This window comes from Bos taurus, chromosome 4 (assembly GCF_002263795.3).
Source record: "Bos taurus isolate L1 Dominette 01449 registration number 42190680 breed Hereford chromosome 4, ARS-UCD2.0, whole genome shotgun sequence".
Classification (NCBI taxonomy): Eukaryota; Metazoa; Chordata; class Mammalia; order Artiodactyla; family Bovidae; genus Bos; species Bos taurus.
The window spans coordinates 87,397,640-87,415,670 of record NC_037331.1 but is presented as its reverse complement, the minus strand read 5'-3'; the positions used below and the strand labels follow the sequence as shown (position 1 = coordinate 87,415,670).

Genomic DNA, 18,031 nt, shown 5'->3' with positions numbered 1-18,031 from the left:
CTCTAGAGTTCTGAAAGGTGTCTCTGACTCCTAGTATCTACTGCACAAATTAGCCTCTGTCTTTAAATTCCAACATTTAGGACTTCCCTGAAGGCTAAGTGGTTAAGGCCCCTGGGCTTCCCATGCAGGGAGCAAGGCAAGTGCAATTCCTGGTTGGGGAACCAAGACCCCACATGCCACGTGGTGTGGCCAAAATAAATAAATAAATAAATAATAAGTAAATAAATTCCAACATTTTGGTCCCTTCTTCATTCTAAAATCAGGGAACCTTGCTTCCTACTTCACTGGGGTGGGGGGGAGGCGGGTAGGGGGGCGGGGGTAGGCATAATAAGAAAGGAACTTCTACATATTATCACCATGTGTACACTTCTTTTCCTCTTGCTTCTGGGGGAAAATATCCTTTCATAGAGCAAAGGCCAACTCTTCTACTTGACCAAATCGTACCACCTCTTGCTTACTAAAAACAAAGCTCCAGAATTTTTAATTCTCTCTCTTTCTCTCTCTCCTGAAATCAACTTCCCTCCTCTACTAGGTCATTCACACCATACAAAAGCTTGCTATTATTGATCTTTTAAAAATGTATGAATTTATGAGCATGGGTGAAAGTGGCTGGTCCCAGCAGGATAGTCACATGTAATTGACCTCTTTATCCTTGAGAAATGCTTGTTTTCATACTCCAGGAATATAGTCCTTTCTTACGTCTACAAATAGGGTCTAGATAGCCTGTGAACAGCTCCTAATTCTAAAATGGAACAAAGGCAGTAGGTTTGAGAATGCATGTCCTCTTTCTCTTCAGTTCTCACTCCTTTTTTATCTTCCTGTCTTTCCATCTTGCCCATTTCACTTTCTCTGTTCTGTTTTGCTTTGTTTTTTCCTAATCAGATCCTTTGGTGGTCCAGACCACCAAGGGATCCTTGAGGATGGCACCACTCTGTGCACCTGGTGGTGGCTGATGAGTTACTGACCTTGTAGCTGTAGCTGAGAAAGATCCAGAAGGTAACCAAGTGGAGGGTTCTTACAGCTCTCCTGTAGCCAACCTACCTCTCACTTCCCATTACCACATATTTTTACTAAAGATTTATTCCAGAACCTCTCTTTTCAAACTTTGAAAATCATATGCTGCCCCAAAACTAGAACAAGAAAATTTTCACAGTGGGATAGCATTTATTAAAAACCAAATCAAAGACTTCACTTCTTTTATATGTTGAGAAAGTCTCAGCTTGGGGCAACGTGGTACCTTCCATTGAAGTCAATCTATTTAACTGGAGTTTCTAGAGGAGTAGCCATGGGGTAGCCCATTCCTATAACCCTATTACCCTGAGTACTCCCCAGGTTAGAAGAAACCAGGCATGACCTGTTCATGTTTTCTCTATTCATTTTTATTTTTTTGGTCATATAACACAGCACAGCACTTGGAACTGCCCTGAGCAGGATTGAACCCTGCAGTGCAAGTGCAGAGTCTTAACCACTGGGCCCCCAGGGAAGTCCCAGACATGAAGTGTTTTTAATCAATGATTCTCAAACTGTATGAAGCATCAAAATCACTTAGCAGGCTGGTTAAAATTCAGATTGTTGGGCCCTACTCCCAGACTCTCTGATTTAGTATGTGTGGGTAGAGTTCACGAATTTGCATTTCTAACTATTCTCCAAGAGATTCTAATACTGTTAATCCAAGGAATCTTGGCTTTAGACCCTGTAATAGAGGAGTGTCTCTGAGGGTGGTACTTAATCTTTCTGCCTTAACCCCACCCAGTCTCGTGGAGTTGTGCTATGTCCTAGGGAGAGAGACAAAGCAACTCTGAGGCTCTAGAGGTGTGCTTGGCTTTTGTTCGCCTCTAATTGATGCGACTGAACTGAACTGAACTGAATTGAATGTAACAGGAGCAGGAGAGAGTTATTCTCCTGCACGTATCTCAGACCACCAGAGGCTCTGCACCTTGAGTCTTGAAGTGTTCTAAAGCATCATGGCCAGTGCATGGGAAGAGCGATGAAAGCGGAGGGAGTGGTGAGAGCAGTTATATCACCTGAATCACAGTCGTTTTGCTGTTGATGGCGAGGATGGCCTTTAACTCCTTTTTGTCAGAATTTTTCCTAAGGCCTTTGGATGGGATCATTTTAGTATTAAATTAAAGTTCTTGAAGCTTCTATAATTTGCAATTTGCCAGTTGACCGGGTACATGCTCCCAGGGTTTCAGTAATGTGTACATTCAATAAATTGAAGACTAAACAAATTAATGCTATGATTCTTATTTAAAGAATGTGATAAAAAGCAGAGAAAAAAAAATGAACTTGCTTCAGGCTCCACAGGTTGGTGGCAGAATTAGAAATAGAAGAGAGAATGAATGTGGATCCTATGCTTGGACCACATTAGTTATTATTAAATATTCTTTTCAAATGCTGACCCTTCGGGAAACATCGCCACACCAGAAAAATTCAATTCTGACTTTTCCCGAATGCTAGTAACACAAGGAAGAAAATGTATTTGGCTAATTGGGAAACATCTGATTCTACCTTTGGGGGATCTGATTTGGTATTGCTTTAACAAGGGTCAAAGGTGAAACTTCATGACAAGCCTATGAGGAAAGGAGTCCTATTTTTAAGGAAGGGGAAAAGGGGAGACAGGTAAACAAAAGTGTGCTCTTCATTTTAAGATGAGAACAAAATCATGTCTCCCGCAGCCTTCAAGGATGGATGCAATCTTCCTCCCCAGAATAAATACATCCTGGGAAAAATGAGACTAAGCACAGACTGAAAAGAAGCTTCCCCTGGATTCTTTGACTCAGGACTCTGGTTTCTCCGATTGCATCGTCTCCTCTGATTCTTACCCTCCTGCCTCCTCTTGAAAGTAAAGTGAAAGTTAAGTCACTCAGTCATGCCCTACTCTTTGCGACCCCATGGAGCCTGCACCAAGCTCCTCCGTCCATGGGATTTTCAAGGCAAGAGTACTAGAGTGGGTTGCCATTTCCTTCTCCAGGGAATCTTCCCAACCCAGGGATTGAACCCAGGTCTCTCACATTGTAGACAGACACTTTACCATCTGAGCCACCAGGGAAGTCCAAAGCCTCCTCTTATAAAGACCTTTGTAATTACATTGGGCCCACCCAGGTTTCCTGGGATAATTTCCCTATTTTAGCGTCCTTAACTTAATCACATCTGCCGTCCCTTTTTGCCACAGACAGTAACGTATTCACAGGTTTTGTGCATTAGGATGTGAATATTCTGGGAGGAAGACGTTAAAATGTAAATAAACTACCACATTATATTCACATTGTGGCAGTCACATTGTTGAGTTCATATTGTATTAACTTGGGGTCCCTTTGCCATTCCCACTGGTCCAAACACTGGTCAATAAATGTGCATTCACAGACCTGCCGATCATGGGAACCACTCTCCATAAAGTCATCTACGGGGAACTTATAATCACCTTTTGTCCCATTCAATTTTGATGCATTAATTCAAATTAAATGCCCAAGCCACAAGTATTTCCCTAAAAACTGGCTGCCAATTTAGCATCTTTGTCAATTTCAATAATTCGAATGACATAAGATTGTAATCACATGTGTGCATTTCTCGATTATGCTAGGAGGTTGGTTTTATGATTTTCAAGGCCCTTGCTCTTGTGATACAGTAGGACGCATGCTCTGCTCTCCTTGTACTCATCCTGCATTCAACAGCTGTTTTCTAAGTACCTAGTAGGGGCTGTCGCGTTCTAGTTGCTGATCCCAGAGTTTGCTCGGCAGGATTCACATGCACACACAAGAAAAGAGCCAGCCTTTGAACTGCTAACTCCAGGGAACCTCAACCACCAGTTGGGGACTCACTTTATATGTCTCACATTCAAGCTTGCACAAAGGGAATCTGGGTTACTTGAGTGGTCACTATAATTATAGAGAGTGCCCCTGTGGAGTTCAGTAGTCCTGGGTCCTGCGGGTTCTCAGAATAAGGCAGTGTATACAGAAGGCAATCTGCCTGGCGTATCTAGGGAAGAAAACAGATAGTAATGCTTTTGTTGCACATTTCACTTACCATCATTCTTTCTCTCATCTTTCTCCCCTCTTATATCTGGATCCATGTCAACCAAAATTCACCTTTTAATTGCAAACTATTGTTTTGTCATCTCCCTTTTAAAATTTCCTGCTTCTTTCATTTTGTTAAGCATGTAGATCAGATGCTTTCTAATATTCTGTTTCCTAGTGTAATTTTTAAGTATAGTTTACCTTTGCATCAGTGGTTTCTCATTTTATGTTCAAGGATGCTAAGGTTCATATTGGATTATGAACTTCTGCTTTTTTCTTCTTTGAATGACCAAAAGTGCATACAGACTTGGTGCTTATCACACATAGGGTCGATGACTTTCACTTTGTCTCCTTTGTCAACTGTAATTATCAGAATTATCCTCTCAATTTTGAAGGTGTTAATTAAATATTTGGTGTCTACCTGGTGTAGTTTTCCAGAACTTATTTTCTGAATTCATTTTTTGATCTGCCTACATAGCTATGGATTCCTAAATATTTAGATATTTAGGAGTAATGTGTAGTTTTGATGTCTCTGTGTTGTTTAGTCACTAAGTCGAGTCCAATTCTTTTGTGACCCGATGAACTGTAGCCCACCGGGCTCCTCTGTCCGTGAGATTTTCCAGGCAAGAATACTGGAGTGGCTTGCCATTTCCTTCTCCAGGGGATCTTCCTGACTCAGGGATTGAACCCACATCTCTTGCATTGGCAGGTGGATTCTATATCCCTGAGCCACCAGGGAAGCCCAATTTGTAGTTTATCGGTTGTCCAAAATAGCATCAAAAGACTACAAATTCACAAGTTCCCTGCTTATAAGGCTCTTTTTGTCTCTGAGGTTTTCTTTTTTTAAAATTGTATTGGTGAACATTTATGTGTCCTCAGCCACTCACCCCATGAACTGTAACCCAGCAGGCTCTTCTGCCCATTGGATTTTCCTTGCAAGAATACTGGAGTAAATTTCCCTTTCCTTCTCCAGGTGAACTTTCCAACCCTGGGATTGAACCCACATCTCCTGCAGTACAGACAGCTTTTTACCGCTGAGCCACTGAAGAAGCCTGGTGAACATTTATACACATAGGTAAGTTGAGAAGACTAGAGACTCCATGTAAACCAACATTTATATTTTTCAATAAAGGTGCTAAGGAAATTCAACAGGAAAAGGATAGATTTATAAACTAATAGCCTAGAAAAATTGGATTTTCTTCTTTTTTTTTTAGTTTATTTTTAATTGTAAGATAATTACTTTACAATATTGTGTTGGTTTCTGCCATAATCAACATGAGTCTCTGAGGTTTTCAAGTACTGTCTTCATATTCCAAGGTACCACCCTCCACCAGGCATTCAGTTCCACAGTAGCAACATTGAATACTTGGAATGTGGGCCTAGACTCTTGATAGAAAAAGAGCTTGCCTCAAGTGGGTGCTACTGTAGTTGTTTGAAAGTTAAAGAGTTAGTCGCTCAGTGGTATCCGACTCTTTGCAACCCAGTGGACTTTAGCTCACCAGGATCCTTTGTCCAAGGGATGTTCTAGGCAAGAGTATTGGAATGGGTTGCCATTCCCTTCTCCAGGGAATATTCCCAACCCAGGAATCTAACCCAGGTCTCCTGCCTAGCAGGCAGATTCTGTACTGTCTGAGCCACCACTGTAGTTGTTTGGACAGCTGCAAATCAAATTTGCTTCCAGTGAGACTACAAAGATAGAAGGGCAGAGTTAAGCTTCCAAGTTTCCTCAAACAGCTCAGTGTGAATACTGGGCTGCTCCCCCACAGACAGCCGGCTAGATCTCTCAGCCTCAGGGCCTTTAGGGGTGGAGTTCTGAGCAGCAAGAGCACAAGTTAGAGGTGGTGCAGCCCAAAGCTGGCCCCACAACTGGACAGGGAAGCACCTGCCAGGAGACTACCTTCAGCAGGTGCCTGGCAGAGCAGCCCATTCTGCATCCCCTGGGGTTAGACTCGATTGCGAGCCCACAGGAGTCACCTTCAGAAATATCTAGTGGGGACTTTACAGCGAGTTACAATTTCACAGAAACCAGATTACACCAGAGTCAGGGACATTTGAAGTCACACTCATCAGCAATTCCCTTTGTCTCCACAGGCTGGTCAGGGAAGGGGAAGCTCGAAGACAATAACTACAGAAACAAACGAACAAAGAGAGCAAGTCCTTTAGGCTGCTCCCTTCAGTAGATATCAAGTTTAAAAATTGTTTTACTAGTGGTAAGAGGGCCCTCTTTCAATTCATCTTGAGCAGTGGGAGCAGTGACAAACATAGCCTCACCACATAAGGGAAAAAAAATAAACAGTGACGATAATGGAACAAATGGATATATATATAGCTTTTATATATCCTAAAGATATATAAAACCTGAGCTCAAGGTACTGGAATCAGCAAAACAATAGCCAAGGAAGCCACCTCTCAATTTTAGGGAGTGAGTGGGCACTGTGCGGTGATTTCTCTGAGTTAAGAAGTCCAATGGGCAGCGAAGAAAATTGCACATCTTAGACGAGGAGCCTTGAAGATCTCAGCTTCCCACAATTTCTTGGGTGGACTCTCACAGCAAAGATTTTCTTTATTGTTTCTTACACAGATTCAATGACTTCCCAGGTGGCTCAGTGATAAAGAATCCTCCTGCCAAGCGGGAGACCTAGGTTCCACCCCTGGATTAGGAAGAGCCCCTGGAGAAGGAAGTGGCAACCCACTCCAGTATTCTTGCCTGGGAAATCCCACAGAAAGAGGGGCCTGGAGGGCTACAGTCCATGGGTCACAAAGGCTCAGACATGACTGAGTGACTGAATGCACACATTAGAGAGGTTGAAACTTTGATTGTGGCATCCGTGCCCAGCAGCTGCAGAAGCTGGGGAGGCAGGGTTTTTGAAGTTGACCTTGTTACAGCACTCAGTGAGCAGACTAGAAATATTACCTGGGACATGAATGGACAGAGAAGACTTTATTTTTCCTGTAGTTCAAGTTTTAGGTATAAAGAATGAGACTATCCTATTGAAATGATGGAGAAATAAGCTAAAGACACCTCCAAAGATATAAACAGCATGATTATGAAATAGGGATGTCTTATATGGGAATAATCAAATCACCTCAGAAGCAAGAGTCCACATTCCAACCCCATTTCCCTGCATCCAGGCCTGATAACAAACCAGCAAGCAAAGCATAAGCAAATCCTGCAGCTAGGAAAATGGCAAAGTCAAAAATGAGCCAGGGAAAATTTGCATCGGGAGGGAGGTATTTTCTTGCATGAAACACTAATGGGACCAGGAACCTGGTCCCAAACTGGAAACTGTGGCAGAGATTCTGAGTACATGCCCAGGAAGTTTCTTTGGAATAGAAGGATGACAACCAGCCAACTCTCTGTCTTCTTCATGATTATCTATATGCTCGAGTTCTTGATAATAACTGGGCAGAGCAGCCTGATTGTTGTAGCGCTGGGCAGAGACTGGGTGCAGACTCAAAGGCTGCCACCTGCGGACATGATTCTCATCAGCCTGGGCATCTGCCGCTTCTGTCAACTGTGGTCATCGATGCTGTACAACTTTTGTTCCCACTTCCACCCTAATTACAATTTTTGGTATTTCGGGATCATCTGGGAATTTACTAACATCCTTTCCTTCTGGTTGACCAGCTTGCTTGCTGTCTTCTACTGTGTCAAAGTCTCTTTCTTCAGCCACCCCGTCTTCCTCTGGCTGAAGTGGAGAATTGTGAGATGGGTTCCTCGGCTGTTGCTGGGCTCTCTGCTGATTTCTTGTGTGTCTACCATATTTCCAGCTACTAGTTATTACATTGATATTCAATTCATCGCCATGAAGCATTTCCCTAGAAACAGCACCATGCTTGAGAGACTTGAGGCGTTCCTGTGGGATTTTTCCACACTGCACAAAGTAGTTGTGTTGGTTATTCCTTTCCTCCTGTTCCTGGCCTCCACAGTCTTGCTCATGGCCTTATTATCCCGACATCTGAAGCAGATGAAAGACCTTCACACAGGCTGCTCCAACTCCAGCCCGGAAGCTCACTCTGCCGCCCTGAGGTCCCTTGCCATCGTCCTCATCTTGTTCACCTTTTATTTTCTCACCGTGCTCCTCTCCATATTGGATGTCCTATTTAATAAAGAGTCCTGGTTCTGGGCCTGGGAAGCTATCATCTATGCATTAGTCTCTATTCATTCTACTTTACTAATGCTGAGCAGTGTCAAACTGAAAAGAGTTTTAAAGGCAAGGTGCTGGAGCCTAGAAGCTGCCTGAGGCATAGCGGACAAGACCTCTGCGCAAATGAGCTTTTGCACGGATACAACTAATACCAATAACCCAACTGGCAGGATCTTGACAATCCCCTGTGTGACAATGAGAAACCATAAACATCAGCCTCATTCTCTTTGCCCACAGCCATCTATCTCCAAACAACCAAGCTCTTCTGTTCTGTGCCACTGCTCCCTTCTCCTGTCCACAGTCCCCAGGTTGGTGCAAACTCTCTCATGGCTTCCCCTACCTCTCTACCTCTGGGATCTTTCTCCTGGTATATTCAACACAAGAGACCCGAAATCATGGTGTCCCCATTCTGTTTTTATTTGACCTAGTCTATGACTGCCAATTCCTCACTGACTAATATGAGTCTCTTCCCTATAAAGCTTATTGCCCATACCCTGAATGTTTTCCATACTAACCCCTTAATTTACCTTCCCTACTTTAGTCAGGAAAAGATCTTGAATATCTCTCTCTGCTGCTTCTGAACTTTTATCCTATAATATGATTTTCCTTATTTGTGTCTCTTCCAAATTTGTGTCTCTTCCTTTATGCTTTTAATACTCAAATCAAATTTTAACTCTTTCATTTTCATTTGTTAAGACATTACACTTTTCCCAGAAAAGGAGATGACTTACCCAATCTAGGTTCATCTTGGAATTTGTTCAAATATTGGCAATTTAATTTGACCGGTTGATTCCCTGGCATAGGAACCAGCAACCAATTCAAGTATTCTTGCCTAGAAAATTCTGTGGATAGAGGAGTCTGGCAGGCTACAGTCCATGGGGTCACAGGAGACAGACACGACTGAGCAACTAAGCACACACACACGTGTGCGCACACGCGTGCACACACACACACAGTTTCTATTGGCTGGATTCTTGCCTCTTTAGTGTACTACAAGACGGTATGAAATTTCTAGAAATATTCCCAGATTGAGGCTTAGCTGGTTTTCTTCCATGCGTAACCCAGATGTCAGCAGGAACTCCTCTTCATAAAATCTGAGTGACATTGGCTTAAGCCTTCTATAATCTTCTTTGCTCTCTGATAGTCTAAAGTTCTTTCCAAATGGACAAGAATATAGGAACTACGCAGGAATCTAGTTAAAATCACCTTTAGGACTCAAGTCCTTTTCAGCTTCCCCAATCCCCCAGGTTTCTCTCACACTCTTATCTTTGTAGGACCAAGTCTTACCTTACCCTCATGGCATCTATCTCCTTCTTTCTTTCCTCTCCACCCTCATCCACCAGCAACAAAATTGGTAACTGACGACTCACTGACCTTTGAGTCTCAGCTTCCATAAGCTCCGGCACTTATCCACATATTGTTCCTAAGGACAGCTTCATCTCTTAAAGCTTTCTGATGTCAGAGTTAAGAATACACTTTGTTCACCTCATACATATTAGGGATGTCTGGTGAACTGAACTTCTGGTTCTGCCATGAGAAGACTTAAGAAAGTAGATATCTCAAGTTTGACTACAAAAGAAGGCTTAGTCCTGGAAGGAAATGGAAATTCTGACCTGGTCTTGGGTCTATCACTCTGATTTGTCTCATCATCTCTTGAATTCATATTTGAAACCAAGGGTGTGGATTATAAGTACAAATTGAAAGAACTCTTTCCAAAGACTCTGTTCCATCTGATATATCTCAGTAACGTTTCTGCTGTTGCATTTGGCATTTCCCAAAGCCCAATGGTTCAACTGTAGCAGAAAGTGGGACAGGACCCAGTGAATGCAGTAATGTCAATTGAGCAGAGCCATAGCTAGATGAAACTGCACTGGGTAGAAAAAAGAAAAGTAGAAGGTAGAAATCAACTTTGTGTTATCTGATCAGAGACCCCCAGGAATGCTTAGGAGACTGGTGGGCTGGTGTGTTGCTAGAGTTTGGGAGCCTACCAGAACAAGTGGGACAAAAAAGCAACTGAAATTTGAGTGATTGCTATTGGTCATTTGTATCCACATATTGCATGTTCTAAAGTCTCAGAAAATTGAAAGAAACTGTATTCCTCATATATGTGTAGAGAAAATGGACAAAATAAAAGCCTTCTTCCTCTGCTCCCAACTATCAAATACAGAGATATTCTTCTAGAAGCTCTTAAATATCTGTAATACTTTCACTGTCTTCTTCGGAGGAAGGTGCAATGGAAAAGGTATCCAGAATATGCATGAGGTGGAGATGTAAGAGCCAGTGGAAGGGATCCAGAAATTAATAAAATAAAATGAAGACACAGAAATAACAACCTCCCCTTATCATTGTAGCACCTAATAGTTCACAAAGAGCTTCCACATGTATTTAATAATTTTCAACTGGACAAGGTAGGTCATGATAATCCAATCCTGGGAAACAGAGCTACAAAAGTCATGTGAATTACCTAAGTTCATACTGCTGGCTAATACCAGACCTAAGAATTAAAGGAAAAGGGATGGAAACCAAGAGGTAAGTTTTAAAGGCTTGAAGAGTTTTAATTTGGAAAAAGATGGGTAGGATTTAATAGGGAGATACTTTACAAAGAATAACAGAGGTGTTTGGAGCAAGAACAAAGTTACCGTTGAGAGCTTAAATTAGCAGTCACCAGGGGGCTATCCCATATAACACTCATTATTCATAGCACCTGCTGAGATGATCATTTGATTTTTATCTTTCATTCTATTAATATCACATTTATTGATTTGTGCATGCTGAATCATCCTTGTATCTGGGGATAAATTCCTCTTCATTGTGGTGTTTAATCCATTCAGTGCACTGATGAACTTGATTTGCTTATATTTTGTTGAGGGTTTCAACATTTGTGTGCATCAGTGTTCTTGTCTAGCTTCAGTATCAGGATAAGATAGCTTCATAAAATTACTTGGAAAGTGTTTCCTCTTCTTTAACTTTTTTAGAAGAGTTCAAGAAAGATTAGTGTTAATTCTTTAAATGTTTGATAAGCTTCACCGGTAAAATCATCTGGTCTTTGGTTTTTTCTTGTTGAGAGGTTTTTAATTACTGATTTAATCTTCTTAATCATTATTGATCTGTTCATATTTTCTCTTTCTTCATGATTCAGTTTTGGATACTTTTATGTTTCTAGAAATTTATTCATTTCTGCCAGGTTACCTAATTTTTGGCATGTAATTGTTCATAGTAATCTCTCATGACCCTGTGTGACTCTGTGATGTCATTTGTAGTGTCTCCTCTTTCATTTCTGATCTCGTTCATGTCTTTTCTTCCCTTGGGTTTGTCAATTTTATCTTTTAAAAAGCAGCTAATAGTTTTACTGATCTTTTCTATTATATTTCTAATCTCTGTTTCATTTATTTCCATGCTGATCTTTGTTATGACTTTCTTTCTACTTACTTTGAGCTTAGTTTGTTCTGTTCCTAGCTCTGTGAGATGTAAAGTTAGGTTATTTATTTAGCATTGCTCTTTTTCATAAACATATACATTCATCACTGTGAATTTCCCTTTAAGAATTGCTGTTGCAGCATCCCATAGATTTTGGTCATTGTGTTTTCATTTTCATTTGTTTCAAGATATTTCTTAATTTCCTTTTTGATTCCTTCTTTGATCCATTTGTTGTTCAGGAATATGGTTCCTGCATGCTTCTAAAGTTTCCAGCTTTCTACTTGTTGATTTATAGTTTTATACTATAAATCAAAATGGAGCTATTCTTAGGGACCTGTGGAATCTATAATACTCAGAAGAGGTGAGAAATGATGCTCTCTGGTACATGTTTGAAGGCAAGGTTGGAGAAAAACTTGTTTCTTCTGAGCTGTCTATTCAATAAAATTGTTACAGGAGACATAAAAGTCAATAAGATGTTAAATGCCCCTACGTTTTCTGAGATTGTTATCAGGTGTTGTGTATTACATTCTCCTTATAAATTGACCCTGAGATGAATTCCTTTCTCAGAAGGAAATAAACCAAAGGCCAAGGTAAAGGCTTGCCTCTGATAATCCTTTGTTTTACCACGACCACAGCTTTCATGATTCCCTTTACTTGAATCCAGACAGAGTGACCTTAAATTTTGGACTTGAGCACAATAAGTTTCAGTTTCTACTCATGAGTAGAACTCTGAGTTCTGCTCTTTTTCCCATTTTGGTGTTTGTGTTTATACTTTGTTAAAGGTGTTACTGTCCTTGTGTTAATGGTCCTCATTATTCTTGTGCGTGCGCAAGCTTAGTTGTATCTGACTCTACGACCCCATGGACTGTAGCCCACCAGACTGTCCGTGGAATTTACCAGGCAAGAATACTGGAGTGGGTTACCATTTCTTACTCCAGGAGATCTTCCTGACCCAGGGATTGGATCTTCATCTCCTGGTCTCCTGCATTGGCAGGTAGATTCTTTACCACTAAGCCACCTATGAAGCCTCCATTGTTCTTGTGTTTCTATCATAAACTATGTCCAGTTCTTTCCAAAATTGTTCTTGATAAAGGTAAAGGTGCAGAAGAGAAATAAAGACCATCAAAGGTAATAGCATGAGAAGTATTGTAGTCAAAAACCAATCATAACATATGTGGAATTGTAAATATTTTTTAAAAAATTTATCTAGATTTACTTCAGTTCCAGAAACACATATTAAGGGAGAGGGTTGGGAAACTTTCCCATAAAGCCCCCAGGAGTATCTACAATATATTTTACAATCAGTACAAGATAACTTATTCCTGTGGCTATTCATAATGTCAAAATGCTTCCTAATAGGAGGGGGAAAAGCATCATCTTTGATTTTTCTAGACAGAGCTTTTAATAGAATCCTTGAGATTCATTCACCATTTTTAGCTGTATCTCAAACTTCCCAAACACTTGTTTAGGATTATGTTCTATTTTTAATAAAGCTTACAAAATTGATACTAAGTGTGAATTGACTTTTTGCTAGTTTGGTGGCAAAGATATAATTATATAAACTATATTTTTTGCAGTGCCAAGTTTCTTCAAATATTTTTTTTAGATAGAATATATCAAAAATAACAGGTCACATTGGTTAGATAAAAGATAAATCCTATATCATGACCGAAATTTTCCTTTAAATCTTAAACTAAGATTTAAATGTTAGATTTTTTTAAGATTAACATTTATTAAAATATGCTAATTTAATAAGTGAAACACAGCAAAGATATAGTCAAAATGACTGGGAATAATCACTTGCATTTTCAGGAAAAAATAGATCTTAAAATTTAAGTTTAAAATTAGAGGGAAGATAAGTTTCACAAGCCCTCATTCTTAAAGTCTAAAGATAGAGTGTGTAGGTAGATATTTCTTGAGAATATTGGCAGATTGGTGTTGTCAGTATTTGATGGTTTGAATGAGATCCACTCCAAGAACTTAGAAATAAGACTGTCTTCTGAAGGATAAATCAAGAAATCAACTTTGCTCCCTACCTCTGCTCTAAATGTAGGAACCTAAGAATTAACCAGAAAAAGGGTGGGTAGAATGTGCTCCCATCAAACCTCAAGATTAATGTCTAGACAAAGTCCAGATTGTAACATGTTACTCAGAATGAGAAATAAAACATGTCTCAAAATAAACTAACAAACAAACAAAAATAGTTAAGTAGAGAAAAAATAGGTAAGAGATTTGAACTTGATGATATTATTCCAGGTCTGCCCACAGTGGGACAAGGGCATGTTTGGTCAACCAACTTGAAGCTTTCTAGTCCTATTGATAAGTCCTTCAAGCTATCATCTGAGAGATTTGTCACAAGCTCATACAAATCCCTCCAGTTTTTCCTCTATATTCTCTTGCTCATTCATTATTATGATTTGGCATTTTATGTTATGATAGTCTCTGACTATGCCTCTAAGTGGACATAAAAGGAAAATGTATAGGTCCTAAAATATGGGTACAAGTAAGAAGAGGATCCATGACATACGTGAGTATAGCATGGCAACACTTTCGGGACAGGTCCTGGAGATTCGGAAAGTGTCTGATACCCACACCAACTGCTCTGCCACCTTTGTTGCATTCTGAGAGCATCCCCTGAGACACAGAAGAGAGACTGCAAGGCTACTGTGCAGCTGAGGTATCATCATGTTTTTGATACTTGATAAATATTAACATATTGATTTCTATGAGCTTCATTTCTCCCATCTTCTTTCTCAGTCCCAGTTGTCTCTACCCAGACTTAAGATCATATAGTTTGAGTTTAGGGTGAAATTTCCCTGACATCTTGATTATTTAATTAACATGCATGCTTATGCTCACCTCAACCTCATTGGTCTTTGTGTCAGTTTCAGTAGTATGAGTCCATTTCTTTTTTATTGAAGATATATATGTTCTTCAATAAAAGGAATTTCCCTTTTATATTCACTTAGAGGCATGGTCAGAGATTATACACACACACACACACACAGATATATATTCCTTTTCAGATTCTTTTCCCTTGTAGATTATTACAAAATATTGCATATAGTTCCCTGTGCTGCACAGTACATTTTTTGTTGATTATATTTTGTACACAGTAATGCTTATAAGGAGAAGGCAATGGCACCCCACTCCAGTGCTCTTGCCTGGAAAATCCCATGGATGGAGGAGCCTGGAAGGCTGCAGTCCACAGGGTCACTGAGGGTCGGACACGACTGAGTGACTTCACTTTCACTTTTCACTTTCATGCATCGGAGAAGGAAATGGCAACCCACTCCAGTGTTCTTGCCTGGAGAATCCCAGGGACAGGGGAGCCTTGTGGGCTGCCATCTATGGGGTTGCACAGAGTCACCCACTACTGAAGCGACTTAGCAGCAGCAGCAGCAATGCTTATAAAGTTGAAAAGTGTGAGTTGACAATTTAAACACAGTACACGGATCACTAGCTAACTTAATCTAGAAATAAAAGGAAAAATCAAAATTATACAAAATTTTAAATAGCAAAAAAGAAATAATCACTAAAACATAAGAACTTTTTAATAAAAATTATGAGACCATTTGCAAAACTCTAAGCAAACAGTTTTAAAATAAAGATGAAATAAATTATTTTCTAGAAAAATACAATGGGAACTTCCAGTTTTCTCTTCCACATGTAAGGAGATTGAAAGTTGATATTCTGTCCCAACAGCAAGTAAAAAGCTAAACAACTGAGCCCTGGAAAATATTACGTAGGCCAAGTGATCACGGCTAATCTCATCAATAAGGCATGTTGATAGATAGTATGGGCCCTTGTTATAAAAAAGTGAGAACCACACTTAAACTTTGTGATGTTCCTCCTAAAACTCTAGTCTAACCATGAGAAAAACATCACAGACAAGCCCAAGTCCAGGGACAGTCTACAAAATATTCAACCAGTACTCCTCAAAACTGTCCAGTTTATCAGAAAGTTGGAGAAATTCTCACAGACCAGAGGAGACCAAGACAGCATAATGAGTAAATTCAGTGTGCTATTGTGGGTAAGATCCTGGAACAGAAAAAAAAAAAAAAAAAAAAAACCATTAAGGAAAAACTAGTGAAATCTGAATAAGCTTCAGAAGTTAGTTAATAGTAGTGTATCATTAACATTAGACCCTTAGTTTCCCTGGTGGCTCAGACGGTAAAGCGTCTGCCTATGATGCAGGAGACCTGGGTTCAATTCCTGGGTGGGGAAGATCCCCAGGAGAAGGAAATGGCAACCCACTCCAGTACTCTCGGCTGGAAAATCCCATGGATGGAGGAGCCTGGTGGGCTACAGTCCATGGGGTCGCAAAGAGTCAGACACGACTGAGCGACTTCCCTTTCTTTCTTTCTTTCTAACAGGTGTATACATGTTCCCTATATATCCTAATAAACAATCAGGGAAAACAGTTATGAACATTCTTTGTTCTATCTTTGCAACTCTTTTGTAAATCTGAAAGTGTGTTTAAGTCAAAGTTTATTGTTAAACAGCAATTGAAGTTCCCTGTCTAATACTTCCAACATTTGGGTCATTTCTTTGTCTCTTGAAAATGATTTCATTTTTCTTGTGTGTTTTTTAATTTTTTGTTGAAGGCCAGACATCTTGCGTAGACTTGTAGAGGCTGAGATAAATAACATTTGTGTCTAGAGACAGCTGTGCCATTTGTACTGTCAGGGTATAAGAATGGTGGCTGGCATCTCTTTCTGCCTTGCTCTGCACAAGTGATCCATTCCACACATTCCTTCTCTCTTTGGAGGAAGTTGTCCCTCCATCAGTTTAGATTATTTAGTTTCCTTGTATCTGTAGTTCTCTGATAAGTTCAGAGAAAGTTACAACTTTGTCATTTATCCAGCTTTTCTCATTGATAGATGGGAGCATGGCTTTTTTTTTTTTCCCCTGCTTCCTACATTCTAGAATCAAGTAGAACATCAAGGTTTTTCCTTCTTAACTCTATGTATACTACAGTCAAACATGCATGTAGGAAGAATGAAATGCAGGAAAGGGATTAGAATACTATTAAAAAAAAAAACAACCAAGAGATTCTGAATGTTTGAAAAATCACATAACCTTAACATTGAAAGGAATTATTAGAAGCTGTCTATCCTAGATTTAAAATCTTTTGATTTTAAATATCTTCTTTTGTTAAAATTAAATTTTCACTCCTCATATTTCCTCTAGAAGGAGATCTCTTGCTAAAAATCACTTAATCTTCTGCATATCTCCACCAGTCAAAAATTATCTGTTGCACTTTCAGCTGATACGAAAAGCACAGAAATCATTTTTATTTATAAAATAAATTTTAAAACTTTATTTTTTACAAATAAAAAAATCATATTCTAATATTGAGAATATTTTCGAACTGTGTGCCCCTTTCCTGATTCTGGTACACCATCTGGAGCACTTCCCTGGTGGTCCAGTGGTTAGGAATCTGCCTGCCAAAGCAGGGAACACTATTCAAACCCTGCTCTGGGAAGATTCCACATGCCCAGGGACAACTAAGCCCACACACCACAACTCCTGAGCCTGAGCTCTAAAGCCCTGAAGTCGCAGCTACTGAGCCTGAGTCCTGCAGCTACTGAAAGCTGCCTGCCCTAGAGTCTGTGCTCTGCAACAAAAGAAGCCACTGCGATGAGAAGCCTGCACACCACAACCAGAGAGCAGCCCCTGCTCCCCACAACTAGAGAAAGCCCGTGTGCAGCAACAAAGGCCCAGGGTAGCCAAAAATAAATAAAATGAAATTTTAAAAACTACCATGTGGAATCTCCCTCACCTCAGTTTGAAAATTATCTACTGTACCAAACACTCATCAAAAAATTTTTTTTTTCTTCTGTATATGTGCCTATAGGCTTCCCTGGTGGTTCAGATGGTAAAGAATCTGCCTGCAATGTGGGAGACCTTGGTTAGGAAGATTCCCCTGGAGGAGGGCATGGCAACCCACTCCAGTATTCTTACCTGCAGAATCCCCAAGGACAGAGGAGCCTGGCAGGCTACAGTCCATGGGGTCACAAAGAATAGGATATGACCAAAGTGACAGAGCACAGCACATGTGTTTATAGAGAGAAGTGTATTATGCATCAAATTCTTTCTACTAACACATCAACTTAGTAATCCCAAGGTATAAAATGGGCAGAGTGGGGGAGGTCAGAGATATATTTTTTGCAAGGAGGTTAAAATATCTGCTGTATAAAACAGAACTGACCCATCTAAGGATTCAGTGTATCTAAGCCAAAAATGGTTAAACACCAGTCAAAGAACGAAGGTGATGGAACAGATTTAAATCAAGCATCTCTATCCTTTTACCAGAGGCAGGAATCTATGTAAAGAAGAAATCAGAAGCATCCACAATGTGAGGCCTGAAGAACACAGCCCCTCTTCCTTTTCTGTAATTCCTAAATGTTAAAGAAAAAAAGCCTATAATGATGACCACCAATCAGG

At 40.1% G+C, this 18,031-nt stretch overlaps 1 protein-coding gene and 1 non-coding gene across 2 annotated transcripts; both read left to right on the top strand.

The window, feature by feature from the left end:
* Positions 1–7,354: 7,354 nt before the first annotated feature.
* Positions 7,355–8,260, top strand: TAS2R16 (taste 2 receptor member 16). The gene is given in 1 exon segment (NM_001046628.1): positions 7,355–8,260. A coding segment is annotated over 1 exon segment (906 nt).
* Positions 8,261–15,736: 7,476 nt separating this feature from the next.
* Positions 15,737–15,808, top strand: TRNAH-AUG (transfer RNA histidin (anticodon AUG)). The gene has a single exon. It is a non-coding gene; the product is annotated as a tRNA-His (tRNA).
* Positions 15,809–18,031: the final 2,223 nt, after the last annotated feature.